The 17,149-nt window shown below is 37.3% G+C and overlaps 1 protein-coding gene across 2 annotated transcripts in view; it reads right to left on the bottom strand.

Annotated features, from left to right (window-relative positions):
* Positions 1–13,741, bottom strand: part of GOSR1 (golgi SNAP receptor complex member 1) — a gene marked incomplete at both ends in the record, with an annotated part of 41,497 nt that extends 27,756 nt beyond the window's left edge. Inside the window, 5 exons of one of the 2 annotated variants that reach the window (XM_084237662.1) lie at positions 854–945; positions 5,678–5,785; positions 6,121–6,208; positions 10,938–11,058; positions 13,711–13,741. In XM_084237662.1, coding sequence (XP_084093788.1) covers positions 854–945; positions 5,678–5,785; positions 6,121–6,208; positions 10,938–11,058; positions 13,711–13,741 — 440 coding nt within the window. The remainder of the gene's footprint in view (positions 1–853; positions 946–5,677; positions 5,786–6,120; positions 6,209–10,937; positions 11,059–13,710) is intronic. The other variant, XM_084237663.1, reaches the window with a different exon arrangement.
* Between the last annotated feature and the right edge of the window lie 3,408 nt (positions 13,742–17,149).

Below are 17,149 nucleotides of genomic sequence, written 5' to 3'. Positions count from 1 at the left end.
AATGCTAAAACATATCATTGAAGGTGAGGTAAAAGGATGAAAGAACAAGTTTTTTAAATTATGGATTGAGATGGGATAAAAATGTTGGAAATCCTTAAATAATTAACATAAGGCTTTATAAAGAGTTTGTAAAAAATTTAGAAAAAGCAGATATTTCAGATTCCAGGGAAGCAAAGGCTACTTTGATAGCTACTCAATAATGGGTGGTACAGGGCCTCCCTGGTTGAGCACACGCTGTGAGGCTGTCCACAGTCTCTGCAGTGCCGGTTTGATTCCCGGCTGGCTAGTGAGATACCCACATGGCATGGTAGACCTCTCCTGTCTCGCCTGTTGCTCCCCTCAGCAGTGTTTTTGGCCCTTCTGCCTGTTCTGCTCCTTACTCTGTCTCTGGTGAATTCTCTCACCCTCCCGGACCTCTGGCCTGTACCCCAGTGCTTGTATAAATAAATAAATCTTAAAAAAAAAAAAAATCGGTGGGACAAGGGAATGGGTAGGTAGTAATCAGGAAGGAGAACATGGAGAGTTTCAGTTATTTGGTAATATTATCATTCTTAAGGCAGGTGGCAGGAGATGAGAGAAAAACATATGAATATATCATCCAAGTTGGATTTTGAATAAAGATAGGAAAGACAAGGTTGGCAGGAGCCAATGATAAAATTAGGGGAAACTGGAGATAAGACTAGAGCAGATTAGGACCATATACAGCAATAATGTTTAAATAATAGTGAAATGGGAATTAGAAACCTTGAAATCTAAATCATGGTTCTGCTACTCAATTTGCTGTTAATCATGAATATATTCTAAATATAAATCTGAATAATCATCCTACAAAATAAAATAAGATGTAACTTACTCAATATCTTTTCGTACAGATCCCATGAGATTTTCCCTTTCCCGTATTGCCACAAAGTTTGCTTTGGTTTTATGGAATTCATGTGTATAATCCTGCAATAAATCAACATCTAGTTTCAACACAAGCTAATTATATATATCTTCATCCTATTCAACCAGTTATTATGCATTGCCATCATACTATAAATTTTTGTCAAGAAAATTTCTATTTAAGAAATCAAATTGCCATGAGGTAAAAATAACATTATAATCACTTTCCTGAAGAGAGATTAACTTCTTTCAATTCAGCGCGTGGAAAATAGTGCCCGAAATCATTATCTTTTGTGTATTCTAGTATCTTATATGGCAGAATTATAAAGAAAAAAAACAATTCTGAGATAAATGACTTCAAATAGCCTAGGATAAAACTTTTTACTCATCAGTGCACCTCATGGAACTTATTTTCAAATTTCACTTTCACAGAAATTTTGGAACTTTCTTTTGGAATTTCCACAGAAATTTAATTTCTAAACCTGCAAAGGAATAACAGAAGCAAGAGAATTAAAAATAATAATCTTTAAGTAGTTTTCTTTTTCTACTACATTTTTTTAAAATATTAAGGAATAATGATTATTTTTTAAATTCAGAGAAGTATATAAAGAAGAGGAAACTGATATTCCCATCTCCCAGAGAGCTCCTATTGGCCTTTTAAAAATAAAAATAATATATAAACATGGGGGAAATACTAAAAGAACAGCAAAAGTAATAAAGTAAAAATCATCCTTCTCCACATCTCGTATTATCATCACTTTCTTTCAGGAAAAATGCTTTTACATAAAAAAATGCTTTTTTATATGCTTTTTACATATACAAGCTTAGCTATTATTCCTTTCTAAAGAAATCATACCACATTCTGCTGTACACTTTGTTTTTTGTAGTTGATAAAATATCAGTAGATTTTATATCAGCAAACAGAAAATTACATTCTTTATAATAACTATATAAAATTCTACTTATGACTTTATGTAATTTAATAAATTCCCTAGTGATAAACATTAGTTGCTTTTATCTTTCTTGCTTTTAAAAATGAATAAATATTCTTACATATATATATTTTTACTGAACTCTCTCTTTATAGTAGTAAACAGTAAATGCCTTGTTGAATAACTTGATGAAAGAATCTTACCTTTAAATGTAGTCAGTACTAAACTACCTTCAAAAAAGATTACCGATTTATGTTCTCAGCAACAGTGGATGAGTGTCCATTTTCTACTCTTGTTAATAATGCATTAGAAATGTTTCAATATTTGCTAATCTGACAGGTAAAAATCATGTCTCATTTTGTTTTGTATTTTTTATTTGGGGATGTGGCTGAATATCTTTTTTATGGTTTTGGCCACTAATTTTCTGTAAACAGGTTCACATTATTTGCCCATATTCTTGTTGGACTGTTCCTTTTCTTGTTTCTATTATTTCTTGGTCTATTAAGGAAATTAGTGATTTATTAGTTCTTGGTATTTGGTTTTACTTAGAAAGTCCTTTAATAGCCAAAATGTATAATTTCACCCATGCTGTATTCTGAACTCTGATAGTTACTTTGATAGTTTACTTTTCTAAATATAAATCTTTCAACCATTTGGAATTTATTCTGGATGTGAGAACTGACATAGAAAGTAAGGTTTCCCCCCATAAAATAATTAGCCAATTGTCATAGCCCTACTTTAAAAATAGTCCCTTTATCCCCCAACTGATTCCAAATGCCACCTTTATCAAAAACTTAATTTCCATATATATTTGGACCTATATGTGAATTTGATTTTGTTCTATTAGTCACTCTTTTCTCTAGAATCAAACTGCCTTAATTATTCTAGCTTCTTAAAAGGCTTTAATATCTGAAAGAAGTAGCATTTTTTACTACTTGTCTTCATTTTCATTTTTTTTTTTGCTTATTCTTGTATATCTATAGTTCCATTTTGCCAATTTTTGGTGTCATTTTGCCAATTTTTGTGTGTGTGTAGAACTTGGTTGTAGGCCAGAGGTGCGTGGGTTGAGAGGATTCACCAGAGACAGAGTGGGGAGCAGAACAGGCAGATACACTGAAATACACTGCTAGGGGAACAACGGGCAAGATAGGAGAGGTCTGCTGTGCCATATGTGTTAGCTCCCCGGCCAAGATTAAACTCAGATAGCATATATAGTGCTGAGACTTAATCCTTAGGCCACCAGAGAGGCCCCCCAATTTTTTTTTTTAATGAAACAAAAACTCCTGCTATTTCCATTAGGATGGCACTCAATTTACAGATTAATTTAGAGAAATTTTCTCATTCAAAAGGTTTAACTCTTTTTTTTACTTAAATCTTTTATCAAAAAATATTGGATTTCACTTATAGGAAGAATATAGGGGAACTAAATAAGACATCAGGGGAAAAAATAGTAACAATACAAAATACAACAAAACAAAAACAAACAGATAATTATAAACTAGAGACATCCTGCAGGGGAGTAGGAGGAAGGGAGGCGCACAGGGGACTGAGGAGATGGTGCATGGGTACATTAGTGAAGGAAATTCTATAGGGACTACACCTGCGGTGGTGGGGTGGGGGGAATCAAACATTGTTTAAAAATAAACAATGATGTAAAATATATATAAATAAAAGAAAAAAATTTTTTACGTTTCTAGGTAAGGAAACTTCATACATGTAAGTTCTATACATTCTTAATAAATTTTGTTTCATTTATTAAAGTTATATTTATTGGTCATTTGAAAGTTGTTAATCACTTTTCTAGGGGCCTAACATACTTTAAAGAATGAAACCGAGGCATACATGCCCTCCTTAAACTTATATTTAGTGGAGTGAGATAATAAATAGAAAATATAACAAGAAAATTACAGTGTGTGTGAAATACAAAACTACCATGGAAATATACATGCTTACATACATATTTATAAACACTAGATTGGGGCTGTAGCCAAGTGTGGAGGAAAAACTTTTGGAGGCAATGTTAATGTTAAGTGGATGACTGTTGGGATCTTCTCTAGCAGAGGGTCACAGGCAGGGTTTCTCTCTCATGTGGATTTTCTCGAGCCTGAATTTTAGTTTTGTGGCAGAAGGACTTTCCACACATATGTCACGTGAAACGTTCCTCTCCTTCATGAATTCTGTGAGGCAGATGTAGGGCTGATGCCTGGAAGAAGCCTTTAGGACACTAGGCACAAACAAATGTCCTCTCTTTATTGTCTTCTCTGATGGGCTTTTAACTGAACTACCTAAACTTCTTCAGATGTTTCTCCATTTGCATGATATGAAGGCTCCATGGAGTATTTTTTGGTGTCCTCCACATGTGGAGTTTCCTGGTAGACAGGAATGACTCAAGGGTACTCTGGTCTGGCCTGGAAGGAAACTCTGATCCCACCTCTGTAAGGACATCATGATAGGGGGGATTATTTCAGGGTTGCTTCCTAATAGCTGGAGGGAAACAGAATTGCTTTTCTAGAAATGAGTGAAATATCCAAAGAAACACCTTCCTCTTTAGGCCTAGGTCAGCTCCCTTCCTGGGTAATGAGCAGGGAAGGTTTTTCATTGCCTTGACTAGTAAGTAATACCGTCATTAATGTGACAAGTTGCCAAAGAACTGTTGCTACCATGTAGTTTATCTTCATCTACTTATCCTGTTTGCAGGGAAGTATACTAGGAGACCAGAGGGGTATCCCCATGATCTTCCCTGTTAAGTTCCTATTGACAACTATTTGTTAGATGAACAATGATTTCTCTTAAGGGCGTATTTTCAGAAAAAAGGGCTTCCTGTCCCTGCCTGTGGATGTGGGCCTCCTCCTCCAACTTCAAACTGGTTAATCCTGGGTTTAAGCTGAGCTGCTGTGTGGCTGGCTGGATATCTAACATTCTTATTAAATTTATACATAAGGATTTTATATTTTCTATCATAATATTATCTAATAGGTTACTGTTTATATGTAGAAAAACTATGTACTTTTATATATTAATTTTTGCAATCTACCATCTTGCTGAGTTTGTTTCTAATATATTTTCAAATTTATATATAATCTTATCATTGCCACATAACTCAAATTTTGCCTTTTCCTTTCCCATATTTACATCATTTCTTTTTACTGTCTAATAGTACCACCAAAAACTTCAAAAATAACATTAAATATCTAGGTATTGTTGTCTTGTTTTTTTTTTTTTCCTTCAGTGAAATGCTTTTAGTATTTTATTAAGTGTGATACTAATTTTTAAATCTGATACACATGTTTTTGCATTGGAAATATTCTTTTACTCACATTTTTAACAAGTATTTTAAAAATTAGAAATGGATACTGAATTTTTAGTATTAAAAATATTTGCCTTCCTATTTGACAACTGTATTTTTAATATAAACACATATCCTTTAGACTTTATTTCATTTTATTTGTATATTTTTACTATTTTTTCAATGTAGTAAATTTACTCCCCCCTTCCATGTTATCTTCAAGATCTAATGAAACTGTACTTTCTATCACCACATTATTACCATACTATTAGCATATTACCACCTATGTCTGATCATTAACTATTTCACTGTGGGAGCTAGCTAGCTAGGGCTCCTACAGTATATGTATATTGACCTAGTGATGAACATTATTCAGTTTTACCAGGCAAAAGCAAGACATTTTCAGAATCTTGTAAAACCAAAAGCAAAAAAGAAAACAAATATCTTAAGCATGGTATTTATCCTCTCAGCAGAGATTCCCCATCATTCTCTTAAATACACATGTAGACATTTTGTTTGGGAATTTAAAAAGCAAACAAGTTATAATAACATAAAAATCTCAAGCTCAATATATTACCTGTAATATGTCTCTATGTCGCTGTAATGTATGCATCAGGGCTGCATTCAAAGAAGGAACACCAGCATTGTTTGTATATTCTGCCATTTTATCATTCACTCCTGTAAGCTAAAGAGAAAAAAAAAAAAGAAAAAAAAACAATACTCTAGAAAGCACTAAAAAAATGATAAAAGTAAATTATTTGCCTGTATACACTTTTGGCTAACAGATCAAAAAAGTAGTAGCCAAAAATTCAGTGTTTCTCCCATTTTATCCACAAAAGCAAAAATAACACCCATAGGACCTGAGAATGACTGTTATCAAATTCAAGTGGCCTAGCTTAGAGACGCATACATCTCGAATGAAAGGATGACTTCAATAAACATGTCTGCATTAATATAATCTAGTGCCATATCTAACAAGCACACAATTATTAGCAAAATTATTTAACAGCAAGCACTCACCCTTGCCAAAAGTTGTTCAATCTCAATTGCCATTGTCTCAAACATTCTGTCTTGGCTTGATCCATTTAAAAGGGGTGTAGTATCAGAGCTAAAGAGAAGTTCAAGGAAAGAGAATCAATTCTTAAACCTAACCCTTTAAAACATATTTAAAATAATGTGATTATCCTTAAAGAGGTCAAATGGCACCGAGATATTATTTCTTAAGATGCTATAATTTTTATAGTCTTCCTATAAAAAGCACATGTGCTGTAAATATTAACAGTTTAAAATAAAATTGAGGGCCTCCCTGGTGGTGCAAGAGGTTAAGTATCAGCACTACGAAGCTATCGGAAGCCACTGCAGCACGAGTTCCATACCCCACCAGGGAACTGACCCACACAGCACAGCAGACCTCCTCTGTCTCATCTGCTGCTCCCTTCAGCAGTGTACTTCAGTCAATCCGCCTGTTCTGCTCCCTACTCTGTCTCTGGTGAATCTTCTCACTCCTCCCCCAGCCCCTGTACTTCTGGCCTACACCCCAGTTCTTGTATGCATAAATAAATAAATCTTAAAATATATATATAAATGAATGTAAAATTTTCCCAAACTTTAATACCTTCAATCTCAATAACGTAAAGAAATTCCAAATGCTTGCTTGCTATTTCCCAAATGAAAGGAACTTAAGTAATGGCAGTGCCCAATTAAATGCTCAATCTAAGGGAACAAATTATGTGAAATAAAACTGTAGAACTAAATATTACAGTATAAAAGAGGAATCATAAAATGTATTTGATTATATAATTGGGTTCTATGAGTAATAACCTTTTATATGTTTACCCCAAAACAATTATGGTTCCTGGGGCCTGAAATTAAATGCTCTCTTTTTCCTTGACTGTTACCAAGAAGGAAATAAAAGTTAGATTTAAATTACCCACAGATTGGATAACTAGTAATTTAAAAATCAGGAAACAGAATTGTTTAATACAAATAGCCATGTCTAACAGGTAAGTTTTAGTACAAACTCTACATTTCCACTTACATTATGCAATTGTTTCAGTTTTGTTTTGCAAATATATGCTGAAATATCTTTTAAAATCTGGTCAGTCAAAAAACTAATTTTCACAAGTGAAACATGCTTGACAGATTCAAATTCTGAAAATTTCCTTTGCCTCTTCTGAAAAACCACTAATCTTTATGTCCCCAAGTGGTACGTATTATAGGTCAATAGAGATCTTAATTAGATTTAACATACATAAAACCCAGGCAACAACTATGCTCTTCAATCTTATTAAAGACTTTGTCCTGTTCAGTGAGAGTGCTTGGGTGTGGTGAATGAAAACAAATTTGTTGTTGGCTTACCATCAAAAAAGTACCTGGTACTACTTCCCTTATCTAATAGTAACTTCTAAATAGCTATTACTATTTCCCTTCTTCATGCACATATTTGCACAGCAATAGTAATAAGTTGTGAAATAGCCAGAAAGTAATTTTTTATGGAGGCTATTTTAAGATTCTTTTCCTTTTTTTTCAAGATTTTTATTTATTTATACAAGAACAGGGGTACAGGTCAGAGGTGCGGGAGGGTGAGAGAATTCACCAGAGACAGAGCGGGGAGCAGAACAGGCAGATGGACTGAAGACACTGCTGAGGGGAGCAGCGGGCAAGGCAGAATATGTCTGCCATGCCCTGTGGGTTTCTCCCTGGCTGGCCAGCAATCGAACCCGCGCTGCAGAGGCTGCAGACAGCTTCACAGCGCGGCGCTCAATCCGCAGCGCCACTGGGGTGGCCCTGTTTTAAGATTCTTAACTAGGTCCAAATTTTTATTTCTTCTCAAAACATTTCAACTCACTTGTCATAAGACATATCAAACTATCTAGTTCTTTAATATGTGTCAGAGCTAACCCAAGGTTTTGTGGTTATCTCTTAGAATGTGCCCAGATCCTCCCCTACCAGATATATGAAAATAAATAAATAAATAAATAAATAAATAAATAAATAAATAAAAACAATGGGTCAATGAATGTAGGTTCCATGAGGAGGAAAACTGCCTATGTCTATTCACACATGCATGCCTAGCACCCAGATTAATGCTTGGCATATGGCAGATGCTCATTAAACACTTGATGAATAAGGAGGTGATCTCTACATTTACTATTCTCAGGAGAGTTCCTGAGACAAGGCAAATGGCAAAACATTTGGCAAATGGCAAAACATCATCCACAATACTAAGACTCATCTCAATTTAATTTCAACTTATAGATGTGTGATAATTCATAGACCATAAAGTTTTCAAAATACAGAAGATAAAACATTAATCCTGGAAGAATAATTTTGGTCACTTTCAAAAGTATCATTAGGACATACAATAAACAGAACACTTTAGAATACACACGGCCTTAGGCTTCTTACTGAAGGGAGAGTTAGGTTGAAGTAATTCTACAAAGTCAATCCCAATTTGTTGAATTTCTTAAAAAATTGTGTTTTCAAGAAAATTTTTCCTTTAGTGGAGTACAAAAGTATTCAGTTCACAAAGCATAGAGAACATTAAAAAAGCATCATGTAATCAAGTAGGGGTTTTAAAATTGGTACTCACTGGCATAGCCAAACTGGAGATCTAAATTCCAAGAAAAATGCTTTATAATGATAAAATACATTTATTAATAGAAAAGAACATTCCTCGTCCTCTTTTCTTTTTTTTTTAAAGATTTATTTATTTATGCATACAAGAACTGGGGTGTAGGCCAGAGGTGTATGGGGCGAGAGGATTCACCAGAGACAGAGTGGGGAATAGAACAGGCAGATCCACTGAAATACACTGCTGAGGGGAGCAGTGGGCGAGACAGGAAAGGTCTGCTGCGCCATGTGGATTAGCTCCCTGGCTGGGGATCAAACTTGTGCTGCAATGGCTGTGGACAGCTTCATGATGCTGTGTCCAACCCCCGGAGCCACCAGGGAGGTCCTCTCTTCCTCTTTTCTTACTTAATAAAGGTGAGCCCAAAGCAATGTACTATAATCAAAACTATGTGACATGCCAATCGTATACTTTTAGGTCCCAGAATCAACATCTTTGGTCCTGCTATCTTTTAAGTATTTAGTAATGTGCTCTTATTAAAAAAGAAGAAACACTTTGGCTATAGTACTGGGGACTCTGGAGACAGAAATACCTGGATTCAAATCCAAACTTACTTTTTATTGTTTTTATTATTAGTTGAAAAATATTTCACCCACCACCATTCTCAAAAAGGTATGTAAAATAGAGGATAACAAATAAATCTGCTACCAGCAATGCCACTGTTAGATACAAACTATCTTTTTTTTAAAATATTGATCTTTTAGGATAAAACCTGAGAACCTTCTACCCAGCTCCTCTTTTAAAAAAAAAAAAAACAACAACAACTTATTTTTGCACACAAGAGCTAGGGTGTAGTCCAGAGGAGCAGGGTGGTGAGAAGATTCACCAGAGACAGAGTGGGGAGCAGAACAGGCAGATTGACTGAAATATACTGCTGAGGGGAGCAGCGGGAGAGACAGCAGAGGACTGCTAGGTCATGTGGGTTAGGTCCCTGGCTGGGATCAAACTCATGCCAGCTGAGCAAAAAGGGAGGCCCTATACAGAAACATTTTTATCCATAAGGATGTTCCCAATAGTCTTTCTATAAAGCTCTAATAGCAGAACCTGACCCACGAGGAACACTCTGCCAGCCACTGAAATGATTATTAGCAAATAACAGAAACACAGTCCATCTAAAATATAAATAGTGATATAGTTACAAAATGTAATACTAAATGTAGCAAATGAGTGCACCAGAGTTAAATGTATCCATGGTTTAATCTCAAAGATAATGTTAAACAAAAAGGCAAGCTGGGCCTCTCCTCGTGGCACAGTGGTTGAGCGCTGGGCTGCCAAGCTGCCCGCAGCCTCTGCAGTGTGGCTTCGATCCCCGGCCACCCGCGAGGGTCCCACATGGCGCAACAGACCTCTCCTGCTGTGCCTGCTGCTCCCCTCAGCAGTGTATTTCATCAGTCTGCCTGTTCTGTTCCCCGCTCTGGCTCTGGTGAATTCTCTCACCCTCCCGCGCTTCGGACTGTACCCAGTGCTTGTATAAAAATAAATAAATCTTTAAAAAAAAAAAGTAAGCTGCAAAATAGCTACAGTAGAATACTACCAATTGTTTGTTAGGGACACAAATGTAAAAATATATGGAGATGATGGGTAGGGAGAATATATCTTAATTTTTATTTCTTATGTGGGAATCAGGTACATGGTGGTATATGATTCTTTACACTTTCTAACAGTCATACTTCCTAATACTTTTGAAATGGCCTAAAGTGATAAGATTCAAATAATTGATTTTTCATATATTCAAATAGTAATATATAGGTTTTCCAAAAAAGCACCAAAATTAAAAATATCTCTGATGATTAATAGTGAGGATATACACACCTCATTAGATTCCGTCTAAAACACCAGAAAGTAGTATATACAGTTTGCATAAGATCTATTCAGCAATTAAAGATATAAATATAAGAAATATGATGTGGGCAAATCAACCACATTTTCTTATATTGGCTGAAGAGAAACTTATTTCTGACACATAAGCTCTCTTAAGCTTTAGCATTTCCTCCTAACACTGTCATAATCTTTGCCTAAAAACAAATAAATGCTTGTCTCAAGTATTAAGAATTTTTATAAATCACTAAAAAATAAATTCATTAACAAAGAAAACACCAGAAATTCACCAAATGAACAAGTTACAGAGTTATATATTTCAGTTTAGTTTTTAATAACTTATAAACACTATGTACATTAAGACATAAAAGACAGAATCTGGTAGTACCTATACCTGTCGCGTCTTCCATCTCGGGCACTGCTGTGGCTATAACTTGTACATAGTTTACTGAAGGAAACTAGTTTCAGGTCAAGTTCATTTTCTAGCTGTCGAGCCTGTTTCCTGAGATCTTTAACAAAATTATAAAAGGAAATAATTAGACACATATAAAAATCCATCAGTAGAGGGCCTCCCCGGTGGCGCAGGGTTGAGCGCTGGGTTGCGAAGCTGCCCGCAGCCTCTGCAGCACTGGTTTGATCCCCGGCCACCGGGAGAGGGTCCCACATGGCGCGCAGACCTCTCCTGCTGCCTGCTGCTCCCCTCAGCAGTGTACTTCGTCAGTCTGCCTGCTCTGCTCTCCCCTCTGGCTCTGGTGAATTCTCTCACCCTCCCGCACTTCTGTGCTTGTATAAATAAATATTTAAAAAAAAATCCATCAGTAGACATGAAAATCATAAAATCATTCTGAAGAAAACAAATTAAGCAAATACTCATATATTGATCTAGTTCCCCCCCCATAAAGAAAAGTGTCATAAGTAGGAAACCAAAGACTTATACACGAAATACATTGTCACTTATTTAAATTTCAAGACAAGAAAGGGAGAGGAAGTGAGAGAAGCAAAATTGCAGCTTTACCAAAAAGACATCTTGACAGGGAATGTCCTAATATCCCCCAAATTATTTCTACATCAAAACTAATATTTCATAATTCAGAATATGAATCACAGTGGAAGTGTTCTATGAACATAGCTAGCTTTATAAAACAGAAACCACTGTAATTGACAGTGATTTTCCTATTTCTTTATTTTCCAAAGCTGCACCAGGCTTACAAATTTTTTTCTTACTTGAAGAATGACTTGAATGTAAAGAAATAATAGTCATTGACAAAGATGTCAAAAACTCTTTTTTTTAAAAAAAATTATTTATTTATACAAGCACTGGGTACAGTCAAAAATGTGGGAGGGTGAGAGAATTCACCAGAGCCAGAGCAGGGAACAGAACAGGCAGAATGACAAAATACACTGCTGAGAAGAGCAGCGGGCGGCAGGAGAGGTCTGTTGCGCTATGTGGGACCCTCGCCCGGTGGCCGGGGATTGAACCTGCGCTCCAGAGGCTGCCGGCAGCTTCGCAGCTCAGCGCTCAACCGCTGCGCCACCAGGGGAGGCCCCAAAAAACTCTTTTGATAACCTTACTGAAAGGAATTTGTAGAGGCTAAAAGTAACAAACAATGTGCAATACTAATAAGGTCAAATTAAATATGACAGATAAGAGAGAGTAAGTTTTAAGAACTGACACAAATATGCAAGCAGAAAAACTGAGATAATAGTTTGGCATCTAAGTGGTTGAATGTGAGAAACCATTCTCTGGAAATGCACATCTAGATTTAAGTACTCTGCCTCATAATGAAGTGAGGTCAAAATAAAAGAAGAAGGAATGGTGTAAGAATCTCAGCTTTCCAGAAAAAAGAACACGAAACATGATTTCAAATTACTTCTCATCAACCAGAAATAGGAAGCAGAGTAATATAGTAGAATATATTTGCCCAAAGACTCTCAGTCTAACATTTTGAGATTTGAGAACTGGCTCTAAGATTTCTTGACAATCTACTTAAGCTACAGACCTCAGCTTTTTGTATTTTAAACCCCTACTTTCAGGTTTTTTTTTAAAGCACTAACTACAATGTTTAAAGCACCTGGCACAGAGAGTAGGTTGCTAATAATGAGCTGCCATAATTACTACATGATGCTTCAAAAAAGCGTAACCTAATGCCTAGTATTAAAGATACCTGTAAGCCACTCCAACAAATTTTTAAATAGTCTCTAGCTACTACACACATTTCAAATAGGCACCTGAATACAAGTTTTAACCATAAGCATGCTTCTCTGTAACTAATAACCGTCTTCTCTAATAAAAAACATCAAATGAAAGCATTTTGAAAGTATGACAGGCAATTATGGATGAACTTAGACTAAGTGGCTATTTGTGGTGGTTTCCAGAGTGGGTAGCAATAGGAAATAGGTTAAAAGGGAAAGTGGACTCAGAAAGCAGTTTCTATCTTGCAATAAAGCAAACAGAATTTAAAGAAAAAAGATGAGTCCTCTCTGATGTTTGTTGAATTTAAAGTAAAAGGTGAGTTTTCCTGATGTTTGTTGAACACCGTTTACGTGAGCCCACTTTATCAGATCATATTTTCAGGAATTAATGTATCTCCACAGAACAAGATAAAAGTTGTTTCCTCTGCTTTCAGACGCGACTTGACATCCAATCCTCGAAGTCTGAAGCTGCGAAGGGAACTCGGCAAATGACACTCCACTCACAAGACTTTCCTCCAAGGACCGGGTAGACAAGTTCCTCCTTTTTCTTTTCCTACTCAACTGCCCAACAGTGACCTCAACTCTTAGGGCGCTGACTTGTCTAGTCCTCTGGGCTCGGGATCTTCTCGGTCAACACTCGTTTCCTCTCAAAGCTACTTCAAACCCCTTCGGCCGAGTTCCCCGACCACCTAAACCTAGCTCTCACCCAGCAACTCCGACGCCTCTCACTCTGGTCCCTCCTCAACCCTCTCCGCCCAATCCCTGCTTCCAGGTCCCGCCGCCTCTGGGTCAGCCCCCTGGCCCAGACCGTTCGGTCTCCTCAGCCCCCAAGCCCCGGGGCTCCCACTAGATAGGCCCCGCCCCTTTCTTCGGCCGCTCCGGAGTCAAACCCTTTCCTCTGCGCTCACCGCCAAGCCCCGTCCTCACTCAGCCCCTTTGCTAGACCCACCCGGAGGCCCCGTCCTCACCTTCCCAGTAATTGCTGGTTCCTGCCGCCATCTTTGTTGTCCAACGTCAGTCGGGGTAAGAGAGTAGAGGTGGTGCGAGCCAGAGCGTCACCTCCGCGCCTTCTTCCGCCTTGGCGCCAGGACCTATGGGATACATAAGCTTCCGCAAACACCGCCACCTGGCGGTTAACGCGTTGCTTTACCCCTTTTACGGTACCGACACTGAAAACCCATATTTAGCGCCTGACATTCCCGAAGTATGTATTACTAGGGATCATATCCACTTTCCGCTCCCCAAACCCGCTTCGTTGCCCTCAGCTCCGCTTAACCCTCCTCTCAGTGGGCGCCAGGTTGCCTGAGAAGAAAGTCAACCTCAGACGCTACTCCCTGCTGCCCCTCTCTTCTCAGAGTCAGAGAGCTCTTCCCAGCACCAGCCTGACGTCTACCTGTGCACCATGTTCCCACTCTCTCTAGCTTTTGTGTTCTTCTCCACCCGCCGCTTTCCCCATGTCTACAGTAGCGACAGACCCAGCCCTCTTTCCTTTCCAACCCCAAATCTAGACAGTGTTTGCTAACTGCTTCCATGTAGTCTCATCCTCACCCCTCAACCTGTTAAAACCGACTGTCCAAACCCACCCTTCATAGGTACATAAATGATCACAACCTATTTGTGTCCACACTACCACTTCTAGTGAAAGTGTAAAAATCTTACCTCCTGTAAAGTCCTTTTACCCTCTCCCATTTATAATAGACTTTATTATTTCCTTTACATTCAGTGAAAACCGTATCAGATGTTATAATTTTGCCTCCACTGTCCAACTAATTTACAGAATACAAAAGAAGGAAAGCCTATTGTATTTACCCATAATTATAATCTTCCCTTTTTTTCCGTCCTCAGGTTCCAAGATTCCTCTTATCATTTTCTTTCTGCTTCAAAGATTTCGTTGGCCATTTTTTTCTTTTTAACAGAGCACATGGGCCAGAGACAAAATCTATTAGTTTTTCTTCAGCAGAGAAGGTCTTGATTTCCCCTTTGTACCTGAAGGATATTGTTGCCAGATATTTTTTTCAGCACTTGAGAAATGTGCTAATTCTTTCTGGAAACTTCAGTTTCTGATGAGAAACTGGCTATCATTTGACTTGTCTTTCCACTATATTTAAGGTATATTTTCTCTCACTGCTTTCAAAGCTTTTCCTTTCGTTTTCAAACGTTTGATTTTGATGTGTTTTAGTGTGGATTTCTTGGGTTTTATCCTACTTGGGATTTATTCAGCTTCTTCAATCTGAAGTTTGTCTTTTATAAAATTTGGGAAAATTTCAGCCATTATTTCTTTGACTACTTTTCCTACACTATACTCTTTCTCCTCTTCTTTGGGACTCAGATGACATGAATGATTGATCTTTTATTGGTTTTACTCCCATATATCCCTGAGATTCTGATAATTTTTTTCATTAGTCAGTTTTCTGTTGGATAATTTCTACTGTTCTGTCTTTGAGTTCTCGGACAGGGATGTCTTCCTTCCAGTTCCCCCCATTCTGCTGTTGAACCCACTGAGTTTTTTATGTTTTTCAGATCTAAAATTTCTATTTGGTTTCTCATTATATCTTTTGGTTCTTTGCTGAGACTCCCCCCACCCCAGTTTTTTAAAGATAATTTGTTTTAAGCTTATTTGTAATTGTTCATTAAAATGTGTTTTGTTATATACTTGTCAGATAATTCCAACATCTGTATCATCTTAATGTTGACATCTGTTAAATGTCTTTTTTCCTTCCAGTTGAATTTGTCTGTGTTCCTGGTATAATGAGTGATTATCTTTTAGAGCATGGCTGTTCTGTGACCAAAGTGAGACCTCTGGGAGAGCACTTTTTTTTCCTCTTTAAATTTTGGAAACTGCATTTAGCCTTTGATGAGTTATCATTTTTATACTAATCAAATTTTTTCTTTTTCTAATTTGTTTTTATTTTTTTCCCTACCACTATCTCTTATATTTGGTTGCCAATTTTCCTTCCCCCTCCCTCTAAACATTATGATGTTTATTGATTTTGACTACTTTTTCTAAACATTTTACTTTATTGTATTGTCAGTGTGCAGTATTTGTTTTTATTATTCTAACTTGCTTTACTGTACATAATTCTCTCAAATTTCCTCAATTTTGTTGAAAATGGCTGCATTTCACCTTTTCTTATGGCTGAATATAATTCTATAATTCTGAATATAATTCTATGGTGTGAATATACCACATTTTCTTGAACCTGTCATCTATTTTTTTAAAAATATTTATTTATTTATTTATACAAGCACTGGGTACAGTCAGAAGTGTGGGAGGGTGAGAGGATTCACCAGAGCCAGAGTGGGGAACAGAACAGAAAAACTGATGAAGTACACTGCTGAGGGGAGCAGTGGGCACGGCAGGAGAGGTCTGCGCGCCATGTGGGACCCTCGCCGGTGGCTAGGGATCAAACCGGCGCTGTAGAGGCTGGGGGGGGCAACCCAGCACTCAACCGCTGCGCCATCAGGGGAGGCCCCGAACCTGTCATCTATTGATGGGCATCTAGGCTGCTTCTATATCCTAGCTATTGTAAATAATGTTGCTGTGTATGTGTGTGTGTATATATACATATATATATGTTTTTGTGTGTGTTGATAGTTTCATATTCTTTGGATAGATAACTGAGAGTAGATTGTTGGGTTGTACAATATTTCCATTTTTAGTGTTTTAAGGTAAACCTAGATTGCTTTCCATAATGGCTGGACCAGTTTACACCCCAATAATAGTGTAACAGAGTTCCTTTTTCTCTGCATCCTCTCCAACACTTGTTATTGGAGGTCTTCTTAATATGTGCCATTCTCATGAATGTGAGATGGTATCTCATTGTGGTTTTAACCTGCATCTCTCTTACTGAAAGTGATGATTAATACTTTTTCATATGTGTTGACCATGTTGGCTAGCCTCTTTGGTGAATTGTCTTTTAATGTCCACTGCCCACTTATTATTTGGGTTGTTTGTTTTTTAATTGTTGGATTGTGTAGTTTTTAAAAATTTTGGATATTAACCCCTTATTAGTTACTCATGGTGTGAATGTTTTCTCCCATTTAATAGGGTATCTCCTTATGTTTTTTCTTGCTTTAGAAAAGCTTTTTAAGGGCCTCCCCAGTGGTGCAGTGGGTTGAGTGCAGCGCTGTGAAGCTGTCCTCAGCCTCTGCAGTGCTGGCTCGATTCCCCCGCCGGCCAGAGAGATGCCCACATGGCAGGGAAGACCTCTCCTGTCTCGCCCTCTGCTCCCCTCAGCAGTGTTTTCAGTCAGTCTGCCTGTTCTGTTTCCCACTCTATCTCTGGTGAATCCTCTCACCCTCCTGCGCCTCTGGCCTGAAACCCAGCTCTTGTATAAATTTTTTTTTTTTAAAAAAAGCTTTTTAACTTGAGGTAATTCCAATTACTTTTGTTTTTATTTCCCTTGC

This window comes from Talpa europaea (assembly GCF_964194135.1).
Source record: "Talpa europaea genome assembly, chromosome: 7".
In the NCBI taxonomy this organism is placed as follows: Eukaryota; Metazoa; Chordata; class Mammalia; order Eulipotyphla; family Talpidae; genus Talpa; species Talpa europaea.
This window is presented reverse-complemented; position numbering and strand designations above follow the sequence as displayed.